This window comes from Oryctolagus cuniculus, chromosome 6 (assembly GCF_051225735.1).
Source record: "Oryctolagus cuniculus isolate XC-2025 breed Fujian yellow rabbit chromosome 6, ASM5122573v1, whole genome shotgun sequence".
In the NCBI taxonomy this organism is placed as follows: Eukaryota; Metazoa; Chordata; class Mammalia; order Lagomorpha; family Leporidae; genus Oryctolagus; species Oryctolagus cuniculus.
Window position 1 is genome coordinate 119,911,405 of NC_142872.1, and position 20,457 is coordinate 119,931,861.

Below are 20,457 nucleotides of genomic sequence, written 5' to 3' on the forward strand. Positions count from 1 at the left end.
CATGCTTATCGGCCTGTAATTGTCTCCCCTTCTATTTGTTTTCAGTCAAGATTGAATACTAGGAAGATCCCACATGAAATGATTGGGATGGGAACCCAATCTCAGAATAAAAACAAATGAATATGAGCATGGTCATGTGACTTGCTTTAGTCAAAGATGCATTATCAAGCATGACTCAAACAAAGGCTTGGACATAGTGTGTGCATTGGATGCTGCCCTCTTTGACTGATTTTGGAACCCAGAACCCAATAAAAAGTTGAGATAGCATGCTAGATGGTGCAGACACATGGGCCAGTTGCCGCTGCACCATAGCCAACCACCAGTCATGTGCGTGGGGCTATCCATGATCAACTGATTTCTGGCTGACCCATTGGCTCTTTGTAGTCTCATAAGTAACAGAAGAACCACCTAGCTGAGCCCAGTTCACAGTGCAAAAACCTAGAGTCGCAAGCTACTCATTACTGTTGTTTTAAGTGCCTAGGTTTTATGTTAATTCATTATGTAGCAAAAAATAACTGATACACTGTTGGAAGGGCAGAAAAAGGAAGGTGGTATTGGTGGAATAAGCATCTGAAGGGAATGTGGGATCGATGGCACAAGCATCCATAATTGATTGAGGAGATAAGACCTAAAGTCCTTTTCAGACACTGAAAAGGCTGTGATTTGGTAAGAAGATTCCAATGTCTACAGACAGTGTAATACATACAATTTATTTAGTTTTCTTTTTTTAAAAAAAGATTTATTTATTTATTTATTTATTTATTTGAAAGGCAGAGTTCCAGAGGCAGAGAGAGAGAGAGAGAGAGAGGTCTTCCATCTGTTGGTTCACTCCCCAGATGGCTGCAACAGCTGGAGCTGTACTGATCCAAAGCCAGAAGCCTGGAGCTTCTTCTGGGTCTCCCACATGGGTGCAGTAATCCAAGCACTTGGGCCATTTTCTACTGCCTTCGTAGGCCATAGCAGAGAGCTGGATTGGAAGTGAAGCAGCTGGGACTCGAACTGGCACCCAAATGGGATGCCAGCAACTGCAGGTGGCAGCTTCACCCACCATGCCACAGTGCCTGCCCCTTTTTTAGTTTTCAAATTCAAAGTTTATTTGAGAGAGAAAGGGAAAAAGATCCCACTCACTGGTTTACTTCCCAAATGCCTGCAATGGGTGAAACTGGGCAGAAGCCAAAACTGGAAGCCAGGAATGCAATCCAGCTCTCCCATATGGATGACAGAAACCCAATCATTTGGGTCCGGTGTTGTGGTGTAACAGGTGGAGCCACCAATCCCATATGGATGCCAGTTCAAGTCCAGTTCCAATCCAACTCTGCTGTTGTCTGGGAAAGCAGTAGAAGATGGCTCAAGTCCTTGGATCCCTGCACCCATGTGGGAGATCTCTAGAAGGCTCCTGGCTCCTGGCTTTGGATCGGCTCAGCTCTGGCTGTTGCGGCCTTTTGGAGAGTGAATCAGCAGATGGAAGACCCTTTCTCTCTCTCTCTCTCTCTGTCTCTGCCTCCCAAGGTCTGCACTAAGAGGAAGCTGGAATTCGAAGCTGAAGCTGGATATTGAACCCAGGTACTCCAGTGCGAGACATAGGCACCTTAACCACTAAGCTAAATGCCCACCCCATACATATAATTAAATTTATAATCTAAGACCATGTCTTCTCTTACCCTCTTTTACATTGTAAATCTCAGAGGTGTACAATGTGAGACCATGAGAAACTACTACTGATTATCACACACACTGCTCTTGTTACTTCTTGGCCATGTCTTGTCGTATTGCCACAAAGGCAGTACCTTGCTTGAGTTGTATACTGCTCATAACTTTTGCTTTGCAAGATTCACATTCCAATCCTGAATTGGAGCTGTAGGCATTAAAAAAGAGTTGAGACTTATGCATGAATTAATTTTTTAATAAAAAGATATTTAAATCACTTGCGAAGTCACAGACAACCATAAAAGAATGCAGATGCTATAATGTTAAAGGAAATTACCTCTAGGCTTCCATCCAGTACAAGGCAATTTTCAGTGACTAAGACAGAGGTCTTGAGGATAAGAGGCAATAATGGAAATGCTGACAAACCCATAACTCCCACTGCTGAAGCAATGGCAAAGACCAGAATAACAATGACACACTGTGATTTCCCAGTGTTCTTACCTAGCGGTGGCAGCAAATGACAAAACAGGCTTTCGTAAGGACATTATAATTAAATCACAAACTGTTTACCTAAATCATTTCTGAAGGGAAAAACAGCACTATTGAATTTTAGGTAAGATTTCATTTCACTGAAGTTTTTGCTTCCTGCTCCCAAGTCTCAGATTTCCCAGATGGGCCACCACCTTATCCTGATTTGCATACCTGGGGTCCACCTGAGGCCACAGGGAAGGCAATGCAGGAGGGAGCCGCCATGTCTGTGTACGTAACATATGCACTAAGAACTGCAGATGGCAGTTCTGGGAAAATGTCCTTTTTCAGTTCCCCCTCCCCTGCTGATGACACAGTTTGCTTTTTGAAGTCTAGGGCCATCAGCAAAGAGTGTGGACAGAGTCTCATCTCCATTTATACTCCCTGCTGCCTCCTTGGCTTGCAAGTCCCCCAAGGGCCTCAAAGGTTCTCCTCCTTCTGATACCCAGAGCTGACCCAGCAGGAGGGGCCCGGGATGAGTTGGAAAGCACAGCTGCCCTTATTCATCACAGAACGTCCTCTCTTCTTATCTTGCCTTTTTTAGCCTCAAGGACAAAGACACAGAGATGATTCTTGATTTTCCTCATTAATCTGCTCCAGCTGGCAGTCTGCCCAACATCTGAAATCATGTGTGATGTAACAATTATCTTTTTCTAATGCTAACATCTCATTTTCTGTAGTTTTATGGAATAACAGGGTGGGAATTCAGCTTAGAATGTTTTGACCCATAATCATTCAAACAAATAAAAATGAGGACAAAGAGAATTATTGTGACAAACAAAATAAAAGTTTTACATGAATCACGATTTCCAGAGGCCACATGGCTTATCTGTTTCGTAATGACCCGGAACCTTCTCCTCACAGAGTCCCTCTTGGCAACTTAGTTGCCCAAGGCTGACTAATGCATGGACCTAGAACAAGTGGATACGCAGACTGCAGACTCCCAGAGCTGAAGGCACCTCAGAGTCCATTTGTGTTCAGTAGCTCTGAGCATCCTCCAAGCCTGTTTAGGAATGCGAGACAAAAATGGAGAGTGTTATGTCTTGAAATGAGTCCCTTGAAGATATGTTCAAGTGCTAACACCAGATCCTGTGAATGTACTGTTATTTGGAAATAAGGTCTTTGCAGATGTAATCAAGTTAAAGACGTAGTCTCCAGGGTGGATCCTAATCCGATATGACTGGTATCCCTATCAGAGGAAGAGATACTGAGACAAAGACACCCGAGGGGGAGAACACCATGGAATGACAGGCAGAGACAGCAGTCGCTTGTCGAGAACTGCTGGCAACGCTGGAAGGTAGGAAGAAGCAAGGAAAGCTCCCCCCTTATAGGTTTCAGAGGATGGTAGTCATTTGATTCTTTGATTTTGGACTTCTAGCTTCTGGAACTGTGAGACAATCAGTCTATTTTATTTTTATTTTACATTTATTTATGTACTTGAAAGGCAGAGTTACAGACAGGTGGAGGGAGGGAAGGAGGGAGGGAGGGAGGGGGGGAGAGAGAGAGAGAGAGAGAGAGAGAGAGAGAGAGAGAGAGAGAGACAACTTTTCTTCTGCTGGTTCATTCCCCAGATGGCTGCAATGGCTGGAGCTGGACCAAACTGCAACCACGCACCTTCTCCAGATCCCCGACATGGGTGCAGGGGCCTAAGGAACCGGACTGTCTTCCACTGCTTTCCCAAGGGCATTTAGCAGGGAGCTGGACTGGAAATGGAGCAGCCAGGATTCAAACTGGTGCCCACATGGGATGCTGACACTGCAGGTGGTGGCTTTACCTGCCACACCACAGCGCTGGCCCATCTTTGCTTTAAACCACTGTGTTTGTGGTACTTAGGATAACAGCCCTAAGAAAACATTTACAGAGAAGTAGGGTCAACGGAGCAGGATCCCACGGCTGGCGATGATTGATGCCACAGGAGAGCACGCCCTGAGGCTCCCCATCCCAGGTGTCTGTCCATTCTTCTGGGTTTATTCCCCTGTAATTATTTCCTTAAAACATTCTTGTCTCCTCTCACCTTTTGATATTTAAAAATTTGAGACCTATGGATAAGTTGGAAGAATAATTCAATGAGAACACTATCCCCTCCTCTTGTTTCACCAACTAACAAGTTGCTATGTTGGTTCTTCTCCTCTTTCCATATGTTTACTTTATTCTTGAACCATGTAAATGTTCCAAATCTCTTGACATTTCACATCTACAACACTCAGTGGGTGAGTCCCAAAAACACAGCACTCTAATTCTTAACAATCAGATTCCAAGATCTTAAAGTCATACAAAAGTGATATCTAATTAAATAACTAAGTTCCGTTTTCTCCAATGGTCACTTAAATGCCTTTGCATATATTTTCTTCCTTCTTCCCATCCCTTCTCTATTTCTGTTATGAGGTTTTATTTCATGTTTTGTGTTTTACAACACTGACATTTTTGAAGATTCCAAGCCAGTTGCCCTCCTTAATGCTTCACAATCAATTCACATCTACTTGCTTCCTCACGATTACATTCAGGTTAGACATTCTTTGGTGAGAATTTTACCACTATGCTGCTGTGTATTTCTCATTGCATCTCACCAGGAAGAATATGATGAAAGTCCATAATCGTCATTATTGATGGTGTCAGCTTCATTGCTTATGGTAGTATCTGCCAGATCTTCCCATTGTAAGGGCACCCCTTGCCTCACTGTAATTAGTGAACTCTCTCTCTCTCTCTCTCTCTCTCTCTCTGCGTGTGTGTAGGGAGTAATATGAGAAAATATCTGTTCTTAACTACTTAATACTACTTAATATCTAGAATTAAAACAAATGCCTTACTTGATATTAGATATCACTCCACAGCTGAAATGTAACACCTAGCATGTCCTGCTTGATTTACCACATTTTTTAAAAAAGGGGTGGAAGTGAGGTTAAGGTTAACACTAGCCCTCTTTCTGCACAAACCATTGGCCTGTAGATATCGGAAGGTCATTCTCCTGGCTTTACTGGCTTCCATAGTATTACGGAGGTTTTGGCCTCACCCAAGTTTGCTGAGCCTTACTAAAATGTGTTGAAACTTAAGAAGCCACACCAAAAGTTAAGTATATTAAAGAGCCAGCACGCAATGACATTAAGTAAACCAGTTTGCTTCTCGGCAGGTCAAGGCTGAAGTGTCACAGACGACACAGAGCTATTCTATTACGCTTGTGGCAGGGTGGCATTTTCCTTGCTGGCTATCAGGCAGAACATGAACTTGAGAAAGCCGGACAAAAATAGATCTCGAAAGCCATGACAGTCATTTTTAAGAGGTCAAAATTACTCTCTTCTTTAACTGGAAGCACTGAAAACACACACCTAAGTCATGGGGTGAAAATTAAACACAGCCCCAAGACCACCCTCAGGGCATTCCTAGGCCACAAGAGAACTGGGTGTGCAGTGGGATTCCTGCGGAATCTTTTCTGTGTCATTTGCCCTACCAGGTTACAAGTTCCATGAGAACTGGGTCTTTGTCCTGCTTAATCTCCCCTGTGCAGAACAGGCTCTGGGTGTTCAGTAACTATTGGGTGAATGGATTATCGACTAAAAGTAGTGCTCTTAGATGTTAGGTCAATTCCACTCTCCCTAGACTTTCTCAACAAGAGATGCAACCTCATGACTCTTCTACCCCCTTTTAATTTAATTACAAATTAGATTCTCTGGAGTTACTGATAACATTTGTCTAGAAATACTGTGATATAAAATTTTCATTAATTTGCTTGCATATATAACTAACCAAAATAAATGAACTGCCTTATAAACATTAGTACTTTTTTTTTTTTTAAATTGCTCATGAACAGGTATTTTAGTTTCAAGGAACCTGAAAGAAACAACTAGAACACATCAATCAAGACTCTTCAGACTCGAAGTTGGTAGAAGTAAGCAGAAGAGAGGGGGCAGGAGAGAGGCACGTTTCCAACAGGAAATAGGAATAATACAAATTGTAATGCAAGGTGACGAGTAGCTGGTGCTTATTGCATGTGTATCACCTCTGTTCACAAGAGCCCTGTGAAGTAAGGACTATTGTCTCCATTGTAGAGAACAGGAAACAGGTTTAGCAAGGTTGTGACTTGACAAGTTTTTCTTTTTTTGCTTTTTTAAAGATTTATTTATTTATTTGAAAGGCAGAGCTACAGAGAGAGAAGGAGAGAGGCAGAGAGAGAGAGAGAGAGAGAGAGAGAGAGAGAGTGTTCTTCTGTCTGCTGGTTCACTCCCCAAATGGCCACAACAGCTGGAGCTGGGCTGACCTGAAGCCAGGAGTCAGGAGCTTCTTCCAGTTCCCCCACGTGGGTGCAGGGGCCCAAGGACTTGGGCCATCTTTCCCAGGTGCATTAGCAGGGAGCTGCATTGGAAGTAGTGCAATAAAGCCTGTTATTTATAATTCATGTCTGGCAAGTTTTCAAGGAAATCATTGATCATTTCTTAAAGTACTTATCTTGGGAGGAAGTCAGCACAGATAAGTTGCTATAAGATCACTGCCCCAGAGTTGAGAGAGGAATCCCTATGTTCTTAAACATCTTTTTCTTTTTTTAAAGATTTATTTATTTATTTGAAAGGTAGAGCCGTGGCTCAAAAGGCTAATCCTCCACCTTGCGGCGCCGGCACACCGGGTTCTAGTCCCGGTCAGGGCGCCGGATTCTGTCCCGGTTGCCCCTCTTCCAGGCCAGCTCTCTGTTATGGCCAGGGAGTGCAGTGGAGGATGGCCCAGGTGCTTGGGCCCTGCACCCCATGGGAGACCAGGAAAAGCACCTGGCTCCTGGCTCCTGCCATCGGATCAGCGCGGTGCGCCGGCTGCAGCGGCGGCCATTGGAGGGTGAACCAACGGCAAAGGAAGACCTTTCTCTCTGTCTCTCTCTCTCACTGTCCACTCTGCCTGTCCAAAAAAAAAAAAAAAAAAAAAAAAAAAAAAAAAAAAGAAAGGTAGAGTTACAGAAAGGCAGAGAGAGAGAGAGAGAGAGAGAGAGAGAGAGAGACAGGCCGGTGCTGTGGCACAGCGGGTTAATGCCCTGGCCTGAAGCACCGGCAAAGACCTGGCTGCTCCTCTTCCGATCCAGCTCTCTGCTGTGGCCTGGGAAAGCAGTAGAAGATGGCCCAGGTCCTTGGGCCCCTGCACCCATGTGGGAGACCTGGAAGAAGCTCCTGGCTCCTGGCTTCAGATGGGCACAGCTCCGACCACTGTGGCCAACTGGGGAGTGAACCATCGGATGGAAGACCTCTCTCTCTCTCTGTAACTCTTTCAAATAAATAAATAAATCTTAAAAAAAAAAAAAATTGCCACATTAAATGTGCAGATGTGGAAAAAAAAAAAAAGAGAGAGAGAGAGAGAGAGAGTTCCTAAACCAGTTTCCATGTTTGCAACAGCCATTTTTCATACCCACACCTGACATCCTCTACCGCTGCAGCCACTGGTTTCCCCTCTTCCCCGTGAGCCCCAGGAAACATGAAGAAACATATTCCATGCCAGTTTTAAAAAATCAAGTGCATATTGTTTTTCTTTCTTATAATTTCCCCTTAATGCACGTGTGGTTAAACAAAGAGCAGGGACTCTTTTATATAGTAAAATGTCTCTTTTCCAACTCCAACCCATATGTAATTATCGGTAACGAGGCTTCTTATCTATAGGATTATAAGAACCAATAAATGAATGAATAGATGAAAATGTAGACTGTTACAATGTTGCCAAGTTTCATTCTGTAATGAAAGGAAACACATTATAAATCATATCACCATCAGAACCTTGCAAAACAAAGCAAAATCTAGGAAAACAAAGAAAATATAACAGGAAATGAGGAAACAACAATTTCAGGGTAAATGATTCTTTTTAAATCACAAAGTTAATTTATTTACAGAAACAAATCAGTCCTTTTTTTTTCTCCCCTTACCCTGCCACTACTCAGTGAAAATTCCATTATTATCCTAGGACCCGCATTTGGAGGCCACTGTTCTAAGGGTCTTTCCCAACATCTGCAGGGAGAAAAGTCCCCCTCCCTCCTGGCATCTTAAGTGAGCACCTCTGTTATGTCATACAGTTTCATAATTATTTCTGCTCATATTCATCTAAAAGCTACACCACAAATTTCCAAAGACACAAACACTTATCGTCTTGTTGAACATAGCACAAAGCTGAGCACACAGTACACTTAGAGTGTTTATCGAATTAGTTCTCGTAAGTCAGTCAAAAGAGAAGATCCTCTCCCTAGACACATCTGATCACCTTATGCAAACTGGCATACAACAACAGGCCCTGGAGGGAAGTCCCAGGTGTAAAGAACATTATAAGAACAGTCAAATGCCCCAGGTAGGGCAGGCATTTGGCAAAGTGATTAAGATGCCTTTTGCATCCCATATCAGAGTGCAGGGTTCAAGACCTGGCTCTGCTCCTGGTTCCAGCTTCCTGCTAACACACACCCTGTGAGGCAGCAGGTGATCACTCAAATGGTTGGGTTCCTGAAACCCGTATGGGAGACCTGGATTGAGTTAGTTCCTGCCTTCAATCTGACCCAGTGCTGGCCGTTATAAGCATTTGAGCAAGTCAACAGATGAAATCTCTCTCTCTCTTTCTCCATTTCTCTGCCAATGAATTAAATTTATTTTTAAGTTTTTAAAGGCCGAAGACACATAGCAATGGCTTGCAGATTTAAATTAAATGTGAAATAATAAATACCATTGTTCAGAAAAGCAAAAAAATTTATTTGGTGTTGTGTTTAAACATTGACAGTAACATCAACCTATATGCATTTCAAATGAAAATAGAATTTCCAGATGCAGAATAGAGTAAGAATCCTCCAAAGGTAGGGTGATAGCCAGCAGCAAACAAGCTCCTCAGTGCAGGCCATTTATTGGTGAGTCATGAATTTGTGTCTGAAAACTGAACACTGAGCCAGCAGTTCCCTGCAACCAGGAAAACAACACTTTCTAATTTATTTCCCTGACAAAATCTGGCTATAGTTCAGCAATGCAGTAAAATATGTTCCATAAAAATATCTTTATGAGTTTTCACTTTACATCGAAAATTTCTCCTTATGAGATGTGGAATTGCAAAAGTTTTATGTTTTATACATACAAATTTCCCATGACCATAAAAGTACGAGAAATTAAAATTACAATCAATTTTTTCTTTCACTACCAAATTCAGAGAATGGAGGCCTAATGTTGTATTAAGTTAACTTTATTGGCCGGCGCCCCGGCTCAATAGGCTAATCCTCCGCCTAGCGGCGCCGGCACACCGGGTTCTAGTCCCGGTCGGGGCGCCGGATTCTGTCCCAGTTGCCCCTCTTCCAGGCCAGCTCTCTGCTGTGGCCAGGGAGTGCAGTGGAGGATGGCCCAAGTGCTTGGGCCCTACACCCGCACGGGAGACCAGGAGAAGCACCTGGCTCCTGGCTTCGGATCAGCGCAGTGCGCCGGCCGCAGCGCGCCAGCCGTGGCGGCCATTGGAGGGTGAACCAACGGAAAAAGGAAGACCTTTCTCTCTGTCTCTCTCTCTCACTATCCACTCTGCCTGTCAAAAAAAAAAAAAAAAAAAAAAAAGTTAGCTATTATTTTAACTCCTTAGTGGAGTTAAAAGTTCAACTGTGTTGTGTTGGCTTAAGGTTCAAATCTGGATCTACTTTTAGTAGTGATTAAATAGAGCTGAGGTTACACAAAGCAGTATATGTGAAATTGCCTCAGCACTGGCAACTGCAGGCAGGATCAGAGGAAAATAATTGGAAATCCAGAATGTCAAATTTGCTGATGTTCATTGCTCTTGTCTTCAAGACCACAGGAGTGGAAACAACTCTGGGGGTCCAACCGGAGCGTGTCTGGATCCAGTGCTGCTTTCAGCAAAGTGCACGCTCCACTATGCTATACTCATGGTAGGTGGCAGCTTCCAAGATGGCCCCCACTCCTTGCCACTAGGGTGCGTACCAAAGGGATCCCCTCTCACATTTCACCAGGGTAGTTTTGTGTGATCAGGACACCCAGTACCTCCAAGACTGCTAGAAAAGACACTGAAGCTCCTGTCATGGTCTCTCATCCCCTTTCAGATCACTCATTTTGGAGACAGACAGCTGCTGTGTTGGAAGCAGCCTCACATGGTTAGGAACAGAAGCATCCTGCCCACAGCCGAGTGAGCTGGGAGCATCTCTCCAGCCCCAGTCAAGCCTCCGGATGACTGCAGCCCTGGCTGACAGCTCAAGTGCAATCTCAGGAGACCCTGAACCACCAGGCTAAGCTGATTCTTGACCTTCAGAAATGAGTGAGGTAAGAAATGTGTGTTGATTTGTGCTAATTTGGTTGGGGCAATTTATTGCCCAGCAATAGATAAAACATCGTCTTCATCTTGGGCAAGTTAGACAAATGAATTGAGCCCCTGCTTCTTCATCTATAAAATGAGGACTAATCTACATGGAAATTTATTTATATTTACTGTCCTTTGTTCCTGAAAGAATTTATGACTACTTTTAGGGATGCGTAAAATACAAGACACCATAAATTAAAAGGACAGGAAAATGAGGGTGGGGATATAAAACCCAGACAAGAAAACATGGGAAAAAATAACATATTATACCATCCTGCGATTGGGCCACAGTTCTGCATCTGAAACTTTGAATAGCTTTCCCCCTTCTCTCTCTCTCTCTCTCTCTCACACACACACACACACACACACACACGGTCAGGTATTGATTCAGTTCAGAGTCCAAAAACTAAAAAAAGAACTAAAGAAAAAAAATGCAGCTACTTCAGAGACATACATGATCCTTATTACTAACAGGGATGAGAATTTTCCCGGAGTGCTGTCCTGTGTGCCATCCTTTATATTCTTACTGCCATCATTTAGCTCTACATTTTAATTCTTGATTCCCATACCATGGAAGTAGTGCATAGCTATTCCCAACCAAACTATGATACAAAGCATTGTCAGAGCACTGTCTCTCTACCACAATTCAGTCCAGTGTCAAGTTGGGTTTAGACTGTAGAAAGATTGGACATCCTTGAAATTAAGCACTTTCCAGAGTTAAGATCGGGCTGTCTTCCTCATCCCTATATTCTGCATTTCACACTACACAGCTCCACACAGATTTGCTTCCTCTCCTTTCTGGGCCTTTCTATACTGTAGCTCCCATCTGCAGTTCCGAAACCTCCACCACCTCCTTTCTCAATCCCAATCTCATTTTCTAAAAATGGCTCAGATTCCAGCTCAGAGAATTCAGTCTCAGAGTTGGAGTGTCTCTAACAGTCACTTTGTCCAATTCTCAGCTTCATCCATGCCTCATCCACTCACCCAGCCAACACTCACCTCCTAATCCCAGTTAAAAGCAAATGTGATTGGGATCAGCTCAGAAAGAGGTCACAATTTATACAGAGGGCCAGGCACGTAAAATGATCACAGTGACCAAGACATGAACAAAGTGCTTTTGGGAAACATTCTTTGTCCCTCATTGTGTAGATTCTATCTGAATACCTTTAATAACAGAAAATTCATTCTCTTAAGGAACGACTGTTCCATTCCATTTCAGAAAGCTATAACCACATAAAATTCCATACTGAGTTGAAGTCTCACTTCCACACATCTATGCCAGTTTTTTAACTCCTGGCTTTTCAAAGACAAATCTAAATTTCTTTTCATATAACTCATTAAAGCATGTGACGACCACACTATGAATATCCCTAAATGTCCCCTATGTCGTGATTTTAGACTCTTTCTCCTGCTGGCAGCCCTTCCTCTGGCTATACTTAAGATTTTTTATGCCCTTCCATCTTTGGTAGCATTTCATCAAGGCAAAATGGAAGGAGACCGTCATCTCCTTTGTTCTTATCTTAATGCAACCTAAGATAACATTTACCTTTTGGGGGAGGGAAGGGGATACCTCTGTTACATTGCTGCTAATAGACAAAATTTCTCGTGATTCCTCTTTTCTCTCTCACACACCCCTAAGTGATTTCTCCTCTAAAAACCTGCATGTAGCACAGGGTTTGAATCGCTCATACCTGGGCTTGTTGCATTGTTGTCTATTGCTAGTTACCTAGATATTGGGTTTCTTGAGGGTAAAGATACTTTTATTATTCATATTCTCTTTTAATACGTATATGAATGAATGAATGAATGAATGAGTGTTACAGCGAAAGAAGCACCGTGGGATTCACAGCAGCAGGCCCACAACAGTCTCCAGAACCTGTGAATATGCTGTTTCCTGGCAAACAGGAATTAGGGTAATGCCTGGAACTCAGGCTGCTAATCAGATGCCCTGGATTATCCTGGTGGGCACACTGTAACCACAAGGTCATTTTAAAAGGAAGGCAGGGGGCTGGTGTTGTGGCACAGCCTGTAAAGCTGCCACCTGCAGTGCCAGCATCCCATAGGGGCACCAGTTGGTATCCAGCTGCTCCACTTCTCATCAAGCTTCCTACTAATGGCCTGGGAAAACCAAGGGAAAATGATGGAGTATGTGGGCCCCTGCTACCCAGATGGGAGACCCCGATGAAGCTCATGGCTTCGTCCTGGCCCAGCCTCAGCCTTCGCAGTTATGTGGGGAGTGAACAAGCAGACGGAAGACGTGTCCGACTCTTTCTTTGTTTCTCTGTCTCTCTCTCATGTGTATGTGCATACACTCTGTAACTCTTTCAAATAAATAAATTAAATTAAATAAATGGAAGGCAGAGGGGGAACTCAGAGTCAGAGAGTGGTTTGCAGATGCAACTCAGCAAGCTTTGAGATGAAGAGAGGAGCTGTGAGACGGCATGACAGAGCTTCTCAAAGCTCAAAAAGGCAAATGGGTTCTTTCCTGGAGCCTCCAGAAGGGATGCATTCCTGGTGGTAACTCCATTTTAGCCCAGAGACAGACAGTTCAGACTCCGGATTTGCAGAATTGAAAGACAATGTGTCTGTGTGTATGTATTGTCTGAAATCACTAAATTGGTGGTAACTTGTTACAGTAGCACTAGGATACTAATTTAAGGGCTAACATTTGTGTTGGCATCTCATTCACTTTGCCCCTTAAAAAGAAATAATAAAGAAGAAAAAAAGTTGAAGTTATTGGGCAAATTTTAAAATGTTAACCAGCTAGTGAGAAGCAGAGCTTGGATTTGAACTCAGGTCTCTGACTCCAACTCAAATTCACTTCACAAAACTATGATGCCTTAAGGATAAAATTATTCCTGAGTAATTGTCTAAATATTCATATCATGACTAGAGACCCAGAGTCCACTGTTCCTAGCAGAAACTTGATACGTAACAGCTTATTATCAACATTCTCCTTTCATTCACTGTCTTCCTCTCTTTGAACTCCTATCTCCAGTTAATACTGCTTAAAAATAAAAGTAACATCCTTTTTTAATATTTATTTTATTTATTTGAAAGACAGAGTTACAGAGAGAGGTAGAGACAGAGAGAGAGGTCTTCCATCCACTGGTTCACTCCCCAGATGGCCGCAACGGCCAGAGTTGTGCCGATCCGAAGCCAGGAGCCAGGAGCTTCTTTCGGGTCTCCCATGTGGGTGCAGGGGCCCAAAGACTTGGACTATCTTCTTCTGCTTTCCCAGGCCATAACAGAGAGCTGGATCAGAAGAAGAGCAACCAGGACTAGAACCAGTGCCCATATGGGATGTGGGCACTTCAGGCCAGGGCTTTAACCCGCTGCGCCATAGCGCCAGCCCCAAAAGTAACATCCTTAACTGAACATTAACTTATTGCTTTTGATAAATCAAACTGTTCATATCATGTAATAAACTATAGTTTTATTAGTAGGGTGACAAATGAATATAGATTAATTTACAAATATGTATAATATCTGGCATCCAATTTAAATATGCTTCTACAAATCACATTTGGTTCTGAAAAACCACAAGCAAAGTCTCCAATGCTATAACAAGAGTAGCTATTCAGCAGTGATACTCACTATGAAAACTGTATTGCTTGTTACAACAAGCATGGGTGGGAGTTCTGAAATTATAAGGATAGAATTTTCCTTCAAATTCTTAATGAAAATGTGAAACCCACAAAACTATACTTAATTGAACACACATTCTGACTTTAAGCCCTTTAGAAGCCCAAGGAATAGATGACACATTCATTCATGAAATATTCTCCAAGCATTCATCTGTTGCGACGTGCCACTTTTTTCTTAATTTAAAATGAGCTCATTTATTCATTATTGAGGACCTATTCTGTGTAGTGGTCAATATAACATAGTACGAGTGTACCGGTGGTTCTACTACTTCCTCCTTATGTGACCCTGGGGCAAACTACCCTCACCAAAACTCCACCTCTCTTCTGTGAGATGGATGTAAGGCTAACACCTACCTCATAATCAAACAACACACTTAGAACAGGAGGGGGTATAAGGGAAGACCCACCATCTGTTGGTTCTAACATGCCAGGCTATGGATTTATATTGGAGCATAAAAGAGACATGGTTCTACCCTCTGAGAAATTCACATTCTAGTAGTTTGAAGCAAAAATTATAGTTTCTAAGAAATGTGCAGATGAGAAGTTATTATTTTTGAGTCCATAGGTTGGGGACCCCCGAAGTCTGAAGATTGGTAGAGCCTGCTAAGAAAGCACCCAGAAGCTGGCACTACTGGAAACATACCCCAATCGAGACTCACCCCAATGTTCTAGCTCTCCTGAAGCCCTTCCTCCACCTTCCACCTTCTACATTTTGGTGAGTCCATCTACAGAATTATACTGAATGAAAAATTAGTCTTGTCAGATTGTCTGCTGTCCAGACAAGAATACTAACCCCCAACCCTATCTGCTCACCCATGAACATCATCCTTAGCCAAAGATACTCTCACTGACAGAAACATTAGAAGTACAGACAGTCCCTGACTTATGATGGCTTGATGCATGATTTTTCAACTTTACAATGATGCAGAAGTGATATGCATTCAGTAGAAACTATACTTTGAATTTTGATCTTTTTCTGGGCTGGGCAGTGGCAGCAGCCCTAGCTCTGCCAGCCCTGCCATCACAAGGGCTACAATATACAGTACTGTTAAGCTGTGATGTTCAGGTGGTTAGGTATATTCAATGCTTTCTTTTAAGATTTTATTCAAAAGGCAGAGTTACAGTGCAACATAGAGAGGGAGAGCCAGAAAGAGGTCTTGCATCTGCTGGTTCACTCCCCAAAACTGCCTCAATGGCCAGATGGGGCCAGGCCAAAGCCAGGAGCCAGGAGCTTCACAGGGATCTCCCATAAGCACTTGGGCCATCTTCCACTGCTTTCCCAGGGACATTAGTGGGGAGATGGATCAGAAGTGGAGCAGCCAGGAGTCGAACCAGCATCTATACAGGATGCTGGCATTGCAGCTATCAACTTAATCTGCTTATGCACCAAATGTATTTTTTATGATTTGTTTATTTGACAAGAGTTACAGAGAGAGAGACAGAGACACTCCCCAGATGGCCACAACAGCCAGGGGTGGGCCAGGCTGAAGCCAGGGGGTCTGAAACTCTAACAGGCAGGAGCCCAAGCACGGGCCATCTTTCACTGCTTTTCCCAGGTGCATTAGTAGGAAGCTGGAATGGAAGTGGAGCAACCAGGACATATGGGATGATGGCATCACAGGTAGCAGCTTTACCTGCTCTGCCACTGGCCCCCAAGTCCATTTTGACTTGCAATATTTTTTTTACAGGCAGAGTTAGACAGTGAGAGAGAGAGAGACAGAGAGAAAGGTCTTCCTTCCATTGGTTCACCCCCCAAATGGCTGCTACGGCCTGGCGCGCTGCGCTGATCCGAAGCCAGAAGCCAGGTGCTTCCTCCTGGTCTCCCATGGGGGTGCAGGGCCCAAGGACTTGGGCCATCCTCCACTGCCTTCCTGGACCACAGCAGAGAGCTGGACTGGAAGAGGAGCAACCAGGACAGAACTGGCACCCCAACCGGGACTAGAACCCAGAGTACTGGCGCCGCAGGCAAAGGATTAGCCTAGTGAGCTGTGGCACCTGCCGACTTGCAATATTTTCAACTTAGGTTGGGACCACTCTTGCCCCATAGTTGATGGGCATCTGTATGTGCCAGCCACACAGGCCCAAAGACATATAACCCTCTTGCTAAAAGCACCTGCACCTCTAAATCAAGCAACCTCAGATACACACTTTTTGTGTTGTCACATTCAATGAATGTGCAGAAATTTCCTGCCTGTTGGCTAGGAGAGTTTTATCCCAATTTTGGAGAATGAAACTTTTTCTTCCTCTCAAACGTTCTGTTGCTTCATAAATTCTCAAGAAATTGGTTTCCTTTTCAAATACATGAGACAAGTGTAAAAGCACCCAGAACAACCTCTGGTCCAAAAGAGACGAGCCACTACACAGCTCCAAATAATTCAATCTCAAAGACACAACTCTCAACACTGAAATGGTAGTAAAGAAGGTACCGATGGTTTGGTGACTTGGTGATTATTGCATTTCCAAGCCAAGAGCTGTAGGGAAATGGGAGCTATAGTTTATGGTGAACTAGTTTCTCTCCCCTCTGACTGCTGATCTTGGCAAAGGCCACAGTAAGTCAGCAACCATCAGGCTGACAGCATCTCAGGCCCACATGTTATCTATTTTAAGCCTCTTGGCTGGCCCCACTGAGATTGCTGGACTATCTCCACCTTGTGAAAGCTAACCTTCAACACCCCCAGGGGTCTTTACACCTGCCCACAAGAACACTAGACCAATCTGGTCAAACATCTGCTCATTTCCAGGTTTACTCCAGGGCAAGAGAACAACTACACGTGAGGCTCCCTTTTCAGGAATCGGCATTTTTGGTATGAGAGTGAGCAGTCAGATAAACAAAAACCCCCATTTTTATAGAATACTCTATTTGTACCATATTCTTTTGAAGCCCTCTTCTCTCTCCTTGTCTGCCATCCTCTACAACAATCCTGAGTATGTTTCAGTGCTACTTTTCAACACTTCCAGTGTCAAAATATCAACAGGTGTTCTGGAGCTACAACAGTCTGTGGGGTCAGAGCAGCAAACCCAAGGACCTGCCCTAGTTCTGGCCAGCTGGCCCCATGATAAGAAACAGCACTTCTGAAGCAAGCCTGTTGGTTGGCCGAACAGTGCTCCATCTAGAAACAGAAACAACAGGTCAAAGAGGCATCGAGGTTGGCAGTAAAATCCCCATCCAGTGGTATGGGCAGCTGGTATCTCTTGGAGGACTATTTATAATACACACACCACTGAATCATACAGCTCTGCAACTGGAGAACAGAACTTAAACCTCTAAATGAGAGAATTTCAAACCCATCTTTCTGAGGAGGCTTTCTCCTGATTTCAGAAACACATTGGCATTCAATTCTACGGGAATGCTTTAGACTGTATCTAGTGGTGAGAAATATCAGTTTTTTGAGAGAAGGTGTTATTTTCAGAAATAGGTTATCCAGAATAAAGAAGATCAATACTACTTTGGTGTGAAACCCAGGTGTGACATTTCCTTTGCAGCTCTGAAAATGATTTGAAAGAGATTTCAAAACTGCCCTGAAGGGGCCTCAGGGTGCTGGTTCAAGTCCCAGCTGCTTGGCTCCCAATCCAGCTTCCTGCTAATGTGCCTTGGAAAGCAGTGAATGATGGCTTAAGTATCTGGCCTCCTGATACCCACGTGGAAGACCCAGATGGAGTTTCTGGCTCCTGGCTTCAGCCTGGCCCAGGCCCAGCAACCATCTGGGGAGTTAATCAGCGGATGGAGGATCTCTTTCTGTGCCTCTCCCTCTCTGTCACTCTGCTGTTCAAATAAATAAATCTTTTTTGTTGTTGTTGTTAAGTGCTCTGAATAATGGCAATGCCAGTATGGGATAAAAGCATACACTTCCATGGTTAACCACTTTGATCAAGACCTATACATTCCACAGTCTTATTATTCTATTTCACAAACATCAGAAAAAGTGTTAGAGACAGGGAAGTCTACTACAAACTTCTTGTCTGGGTTCTCAGGCATAAACTCTTAAAAAAAACACACACACTGACCACGCATGCCTATAATAATAGCTAATACTTACATATACAGTACTTACTATGTGCTGTGTAGTTTTGTTAGTGAATTATCCATCTACTCAAAACAGTCCTGTGAGTTATTACTTTTTAATTCTTATCTTGCCCATGAGACAACTGGGGCATGCAGAGGTTGCCCAAGACCACAAAGTAAGCTGCAGAGTTGGGATTGGAACCAAGGCAGTCTGCTTCCAGCTTTGCTTTTACTAGGTTGCCTCATCCTACTCTGCCTCTGAGACAAGAGAAAAGCAGTTATCAATAGGGAAAAACTTGCAAATTCATGAGCTCATTTGAGAAGCAAAAATCAGAGAAGTCAGGCAGATGGACCCGTGTGATCTAGGAAGAGAGTCACACAGATTAGCTGCAAGTGTCCCATGGCCAGCCCAGTAATGGGCTGGAGGACTCTTCTCTTACAGAGGAGAAAGAAGGCAGCTTGGAAGATCCAGGAGTTATGAGGAACCACTTTGAATATGTCACACTCTTCGTTTAATATAAAAATCAGATAATGTAAGATTAATAAAAACAACTCTAGGGATGCACATTGTAGCGCATGGGGTTAAGCCACCACTTGCGATACCAAAATCCCATGTTGGGATTGCTTCTGCTCTAGCTTCCTGCTGAAGCAGCCTGGGAGGCAGCACAGGATGGCTCCAGGGACTGGGTCCCTGTTACACAGTGGGAGACCCAGGTGGAGGTCTTGGCTTCTGGCTTTGGCCTGGCCCAGCCTTGATTGTTGTGGACATTTGGGGAGTGGAATAGCAGATGAAAGACCTCTTTCTCACTCTCTTCCTCTGTTGCTCTTTCAAGATGTAGATGTAGATAAGCATTAAAAAAAAAAAAAAAGACAAAACTCTATAGTACTGCAACACAAAATTTTATATCCAGCCCACATCATTTTGTGAACTTTATTGGACAGTAGGCAATCATGTGACTAAATCAAATTCAGCTCATTGGTTAAACAGCAGGCAGGCTAAGGGCAATGATCCACCTGACACCATCTCCAAGGAAGCCCTTGGAACACACTGTGCCATAAAGAAGGGAAACGTGTGGATGGAAGGAAGTACGCGTACGACTCAGGTGTCTTCTGTTTAAGCACGTCCAATGCCAATGCCACCCTAAGTCTAATCTCATCTCACAGACGCAGAAACAGAGCTTCACAGAGAGACGGAAAACTCATCACTGGCAGTGACTCAGATGCAGGGCTTCCGACTCCAAGTCCTGTAATCTTCCCACGTCTGCAGGAGGCATTCTAGCCCTCCTCGTCACCACGCAGGGAAAACGAGACAATCTCGATTTCAAAGCCTTTCAGGTAACAGGATCACACACCTGTTTGTACAGGGGGTAGAACTTCCTCTTGTAGCTGCCTGGACCGGGTTCCTCCCCTTACCTGGACCTGAGCGGTGTCCAGAAAACGATAAAAAAAAAAAAAAAAAAAAACAAACCTGTGAGTTAACGGTCCTAAAATGTGAAGTACAACGTGGTCGTGCGTGAGTCAATCAACAGGTACCCCAGCGGTCCTCCGTGAACCACAAGGAGTTTAGTTCGCCGTTGCACCGGGAGCCGCTCCCGCAGCCTACCCAGCGAAGCCTGCACTCACAGGTGAAGCGCTGGGGACGCACGGCCGCTCTCCCGCCGAGGTGCCAGAGGTTCGCGGAAGCCCGCCCAGCGGGGAGCAGTCCGTCCCCGTCGTCCCACGCGCGCCGAGACGCTGGGACCGGCCCTGGAGCTTCCCCATTCCCCGGCACGCCTCCAACTACGTCCGGCTACACTGACCGGCGGCCAAAAGCACCGCTCCGCCCCATCTTCCTCCCGCTACGGGCCGCGGCCGCGTGAGGCGGGACTAGGGAGCCAATGGGAGGCGCCATCGAATGGAAGGGATTGTCTGACCCCGTGACGTCACAAAGCTGGAGGGGAGCGCGCTTCTCTTCCGCCCCCGCCCCCCCCAGCCGCGGCCCGCTCTCCGCCTCCCCGCCCACTCGTCACTGTGCAGCCAATCAAGAGGCCGGAAGCGCTCCGGCCCGAACGTACGGGCGGGGCAGGGAGGCGGCCTGGCGGGGCAGGGGCGCAGAGTGGGCCGGCCGGGGGCGAGGTGCGGCGAGCCGCACGGGGTTGCGTGGAAGGAACGCCGAGTGGCGCCACCGCTGCCGCAGCCTCCTTGTGCGGAAGAAGCGTGCGGTCTTCTGCCGTGCCCGGTTCGTATCCCCCTGCTCCCGGCTCCTAGCTGCCCCGTCCGGAATCCTCCTCCTCCACTGGTCCAAAGTTGTGAGGGAGGCGTTGTGGCGGGGGTGCTCGGCGCGCCCGGGCGGGGGCGGGCCGAGTGCCA

The 20,457-nt window shown here is 44.8% G+C and overlaps 1 protein-coding gene and 2 long non-coding RNA genes across 21 annotated transcripts in view; 2 read left to right on the forward strand and 1 right to left on the reverse strand.

Annotated features, from left to right (window-relative positions):
- Nucleotides 1-3,368: 3,368 nt before the first annotated feature.
- On the forward strand, nucleotides 3,369-10,341 carry LOC149126274 (uncharacterized). Its single transcript, XR_016235823.1, has 4 exons — nucleotides 3,369-3,472; nucleotides 5,981-6,058; nucleotides 9,936-10,033; nucleotides 10,205-10,341. It is a non-coding gene; the product is annotated as an uncharacterized LOC149126274 (long non-coding RNA).
- Nucleotides 6,259-19,904, reverse strand: LOC138849937 (uncharacterized). Of its 2 annotated transcripts, none has more exons than XR_011389234.2 (2): nucleotides 19,577-19,904; nucleotides 6,259-6,522 (listed from the first exon to the last, which is right to left on the reverse strand). It is a non-coding gene; the product is annotated as an uncharacterized LOC138849937 (long non-coding RNA). The 2 variants fall into 2 exon arrangements; XR_016235822.1 differs by lacking the exon at nucleotides 6,259-6,522 and adding an exon at nucleotides 13,488-13,713 and having other exon boundaries at nucleotides 19,577-19,889.
- The window catches only part of PDP1 (pyruvate dehydrogenase phosphatase catalytic subunit 1), a 156,860-nt gene continuing 156,251 nt past the window's right edge, over nucleotides 19,849-20,457 (forward strand). For 4 of the 18 annotated variants that reach the window (XM_051843905.3, XM_051843901.3, XM_051843904.3 and 1 more), the window contains exon 1: nucleotides 20,188-20,326. Coding sequence is in view for 1 of the 18 variants with exons in the window: in XM_008255734.5 (XP_008253956.3) it covers nucleotides 19,986-20,326 (341 nt within the window). In the remaining 17 variants the exon portion in view is untranslated. Of the gene's footprint in view, nucleotides 20,327-20,457 lie in introns of all 18 variants that reach the window. The other 14 variants (XR_011389232.2, XR_016235821.1, XM_008255734.5 and 11 more) reach the window with 13 other exon arrangements.